Source organism: Pteropus vampyrus, unplaced genomic scaffold (genome assembly GCF_000151845.1).
Source record: "Pteropus vampyrus isolate Shadow unplaced genomic scaffold, Pvam_2.0 Scaffold23, whole genome shotgun sequence".
Classification (NCBI taxonomy): domain Eukaryota; kingdom Metazoa; phylum Chordata; class Mammalia; order Chiroptera; family Pteropodidae; genus Pteropus; species Pteropus vampyrus.
This window is the reverse complement of record NW_011888804.1, coordinates 6747481-6751718: the sequence shown is the minus strand read 5'-3', so window position 1 is coordinate 6751718 and position 4238 is coordinate 6747481. Positions and strand designations below refer to the sequence as shown.

The 4238-nt window shown below is 52.5% G+C and overlaps 1 protein-coding gene across 1 annotated transcript in view; it reads left to right on the top strand.

The window, feature by feature from the left end:
• The window catches only part of TESC (tescalcin), a 54961-nt gene that overhangs the window by 36277 nt on the left and 14446 nt on the right, over positions 1–4238 (top strand). Inside the window, exon 2 of the mRNA XM_023528159.1 lies at positions 2917–3166. Coding sequence (XP_023383927.1) covers positions 2917–3166 — 250 coding nt within the window. The remainder of the gene's footprint in view (positions 1–2916; positions 3167–4238) is intronic.

The following is a 4238-nucleotide window of genomic DNA, read 5'->3' as shown; positions in this document are numbered from 1 at the left end:
CTCTGGGCACAAGGCGTGTGCCCAGTGCGTTGAAAAGGGAGATTGGCTAATAATTGGGAGTGTCCCCGAGCACCGGACAGCCAGCCCTGACTCACAAGCGGCTGCTCCCGCTGGTTTCCGTGTGCCGCCTACGTCAGGTGGTGTCATTTTTAGGAGTGGGGAGTTTCTTCACCCCTCTGCCTCGGTTTCCCCATCTTTAAGGTGGAGATATGTCCTACTTTATAGGATAATAATGCAATGCTTTTAAAACTACCTGGCACCTCGGGTGTGCATGGAAGGTTACTGCCGTTATTACTTCTTTCAAATTAGGAGCTCACTGTGTCAGGGAGTATGCTAAGTATTTTACGTGTGTTTCTCTCATGCAATCCTATCATTAACCAGGGGAATACCCGGGTATTCCCACGCTCCCCATTTTACAGGCAAGAACTCGGGGCCCTGAGGCGTGGCTGTGGCTCACCAGGACCCCCTGCCCGGTGGGGGGCAGAGCTTGACCAGCCCCCGGGGGGTGCTTGGCTTCACATCCCCTTGATATGGACAGTGCTAGTTTTGCGTCCAATTCCCAGATGAGGAAGCTGAGGCTGGGAGTGACAGCAGAAGCCACGACTCCCTGGCCAATGACAGCCAGCGAGGGCTTGGGGTCTCATGTGCTAACCAACCACAGAGCAGCCACTTGCTTCCTTTCTGTTCCCCGACGGTCCCTCTCGGGCTCCACACGGCCCCTTTGGCCTGACCGCACCCCGTCCAGGGGACCTAGACATCCTGTCTGTTTCCTCCTGCGGTCACCTCTGCCTGATGAGTAAGGGGAGGACGGCCAAGCTCGCGCCGTGGGGAGTACACCGTGCGTAGAGAAAAGTGACAGGAGACAGTGAGACGAACTTTCGTAGACTGAACACACCGTGACCCCCACACCCAGGACCTGCTCTGCCCCCAGGGTCCCCCTCACGCTCCCTCCCGGTCACCAGCCCCGAAGATGCAAGCGTCACCCTGACATTGAGCCGCGTCTAAGTGTCGGCGTGTTTTGTTCTTCATGTAAATGGAGACGTACTGCAGGTGCTCTCCGTTTTGTTTTGTTGTTTGGTGTTTTTTTTTGTTTTTTTAAATTAGGAAAATATTTTAACAGCTTTATCGAGGTATCATTCATACATTCCACAGTTCACCCATTTAAACTGTAGACTCAGTCTTAGAACATTTCCATCACCCCCAAAAGATATGCCGTGTTTCTTAGCCATCGCCCCCGACCCCGCAGCCCCTGGCAGCTGCCAATCTGCTTTCTGACTCTGAATTTCCCTACGGTGAACACTGCATGGAAACCAAGTCATGTCACGTGTGACCATCTGTGCCTGGCCTCATTCGCTTCGCGTGGTGTTTTTGAGGTTCACGTACAGTGAAGCGTGTGTCAGGACTGCATCTGTTTCTACGGCTGAGTGATGTTCTCGCTCTGGCCCGCTTTTCCGAGTGTGCCTCCTTTTCAGAACTGGGCTCTCGTGAATCTAAAATGTCAGTGTCTACCGACACCGGCTCTGAGTTTGGCTGGATGCCAACAGCAAGCCAAGTCAGGAGCCCTGGGTAAGAGACAGACAGGACGCAGCAGAGTGGGCAGAGAACACGGAGGCCGTTCCAGACCCGGGGCTGGGTCCTCTCTGTAAGGTGGAGGCAGGACAGGAGCCAGCCGTGTGTGTGTGTTTCCGTTTGTTTATTTTTTTTCTTTAGATTCCACATATACATGAGATCATATGGTATTTGTCTTCTAGTTTTGAGTTCTGAATCTGGAGAATATCCTGTTCCCCACTTCCCACCCCTGGACATTGTTTGAAGTAGCAGATGTCCTTCTACCTCGCCCCCCGGGTGTGCCTCCCGGTTCCCTGGGATCACTTTACCGGCCTGTGCCCTGGGTGTCTTCCAAGGCCTCTGCCCCTTGAAATCTATGGAGCGGACAAAAAAGGTGAGCAGGAAGCAGATCCTGAGAACAAAGGATGGCCTTATGTGGAAAGGTCAGGGAGGGAAGGGACTTACCTGCCCCTGTTCCAGCAAATCCACAGCCTTGAGAACCCAGTGACACCTGTGCCCAGTGACACCTGTGCCCAGCCACAGGGCGGCTGTGTTTGATTCACGCTCTCCCAAGTCAGCATCTTTATTTTCTTAACAGCTTTACTGAAATACCATTCACGTGCCCTTCAGCTCACCCATTTAAACGGCTTTTAGTATTTCAGTGGCTTTTAGTATTTTCTGAGTTGCGCATTTAGCCCCACAGTCAATTTTTTAGACATTTTCATCATCCCCAAAAGAACCTCGTACCCTTAGCCATCACTCCCACCCCCCCAGCCCCTGGCGACCACTAATCTACTTTCTGTCTCTATGGGGTTTCCTATTCTAGACATTTCATATAAATGGAATCATACACTATGTGGCTTTTTCTGTCTGGCTTCGTTCGCTTAGCATAACGTTTTCAGGTTTTATCTGTGTTGCACGATGTATCCACATTTCATTCCTTTTTATGGCTGAGTAATATTCCATTATATGGCTAGACTACATTTTATCTAGTTGTCAGTGGACAGACATTTGGGTTGGTTCCACGTGATGGCATTTGTGAATAATGCCGTGACGTTCATGCATATGTTTTTATGTGGATGTGTGTTTTCGTTTCTCCTGGGTACACTCCTGGGCGCGGGATCGCTGGGTCACACGGTGACTCCACGTGTCACCCACCGAGGACCTGACAGACTGTTTTCCGAATCTCCAAGCCCGTCGTCTACTGCTTAATGGCTGAAGTAGGGTGTCTCTGCCTGGGGTCTGCGATGGGCCTCAAGTGGCCTTTGACCTTGGAATGGGGTGCATTTTTCTGGAGGTGAATGTCCAGGACGTTTATCAGATTCCCCAAAACATCTTCGAGCCTCCAGATCCTCCCGGCACCTCCAGTCGGAAAGTTAGTGGAGGAGGCAGATGGGTGTGGCGTGTTCCAGTTTCGTCTGTGGACTGTTCTCGCGGGGTCTGCTCGGGATAAAAAATACAGCCCAGTGAACGTGTTGTCTGACATCTGCTTCCTTTTCTCCCTCGTCTCCCGGTGCTTCTCCTTCCTGGAACCCAGCAAGGAGAACTTCAACAACGTCCCTGACCTGGAGCTCAACCCAATCCGATCCAAAATCGTCCGTGCCTTCTTTGACAACAGGTGGGTCCTTTTCCTGGAACACCGGATGGCAGGTGACTTTGTCCTTGGGGAAGCATTTTGCCCTTGAAATTTCTCACAGAACCTTGTGTGCACAGAACAGCCCCTCAGTTGATGTGAAGAAGAGGAGGGGGCTGTATTGGGTAGGAACTGTGAGCATAGGTTTGGGTCGTACACATCTGGATTTGTAGCTAAGTGACTTTGGGCAGCTCGCTCAGTCCTGCTAGGTCTCTGTATTAGTTAGCTGTGGCTGCGTAACAAATTACCCCCAAACTTAGCAGTTTAAAACAATGAGTATTATCTCAATGTTTCTGTGGATCAGGATCTGGGTGCAAACTAGCTGGGTTCTCGAGCTCAAGTCAGCTGGAGCTGCAGTCATCTGAAGGCTGCACCAGGGAAGGCTGCCTCCGAGCTCACTCACGTGGCTGTTGGCAGATGGCATCTCAGGGACCTCTCCATAGGGCCACTCACCCATAGCAGCTGCTGACTTCCCCAGGGTGAGAGAGTCGTCCAAATAAGAGGTGGGGAGATAGATGGAAGCCACTGTCTCTATGCAGCCTCATCTCACAAGGGGTATCCCATCTCTTCTGCTGTATTCTTCTCATTAGAAGTGCGTCATTAGGTCACTCCACACTTAGAAAGGGGTCTGAGCCAGGGGCCTGAATACAGGAGGCAGCGATCATCGGGGGCTGTCTGGGAGGCCGCCTCAGTTTCCTTTTCTATAAAACAGGTAATAATCGCCTCCGCCTCGCGGCATTGCCGAGAAGGGACGCTGCGATGATGCGTGCTAAAGCACTAGGTTAGCTACCGTTGCGCTCATCACCCTGGCGTACAGACAGAGAAACTGAGGCACAGAGAGGTGGCACACCTTGGCCGGCGTCCCAGAGCTGAGGCTCAGACCAGAGCTCAAATGTGTGGTTGGAGTCGAAAGACTCACACGACCAGATGGAGACTCGCTGAGTCTGAGGCTGTGTCGGGCGGCGGGCCTGACCCCATCGCCGCAGAGATCGCTGGCACACACGGGCCATGGGGAGGAGGGGGGAGGAAGGGAACCGACTGTGGGGCCATAGGCGGG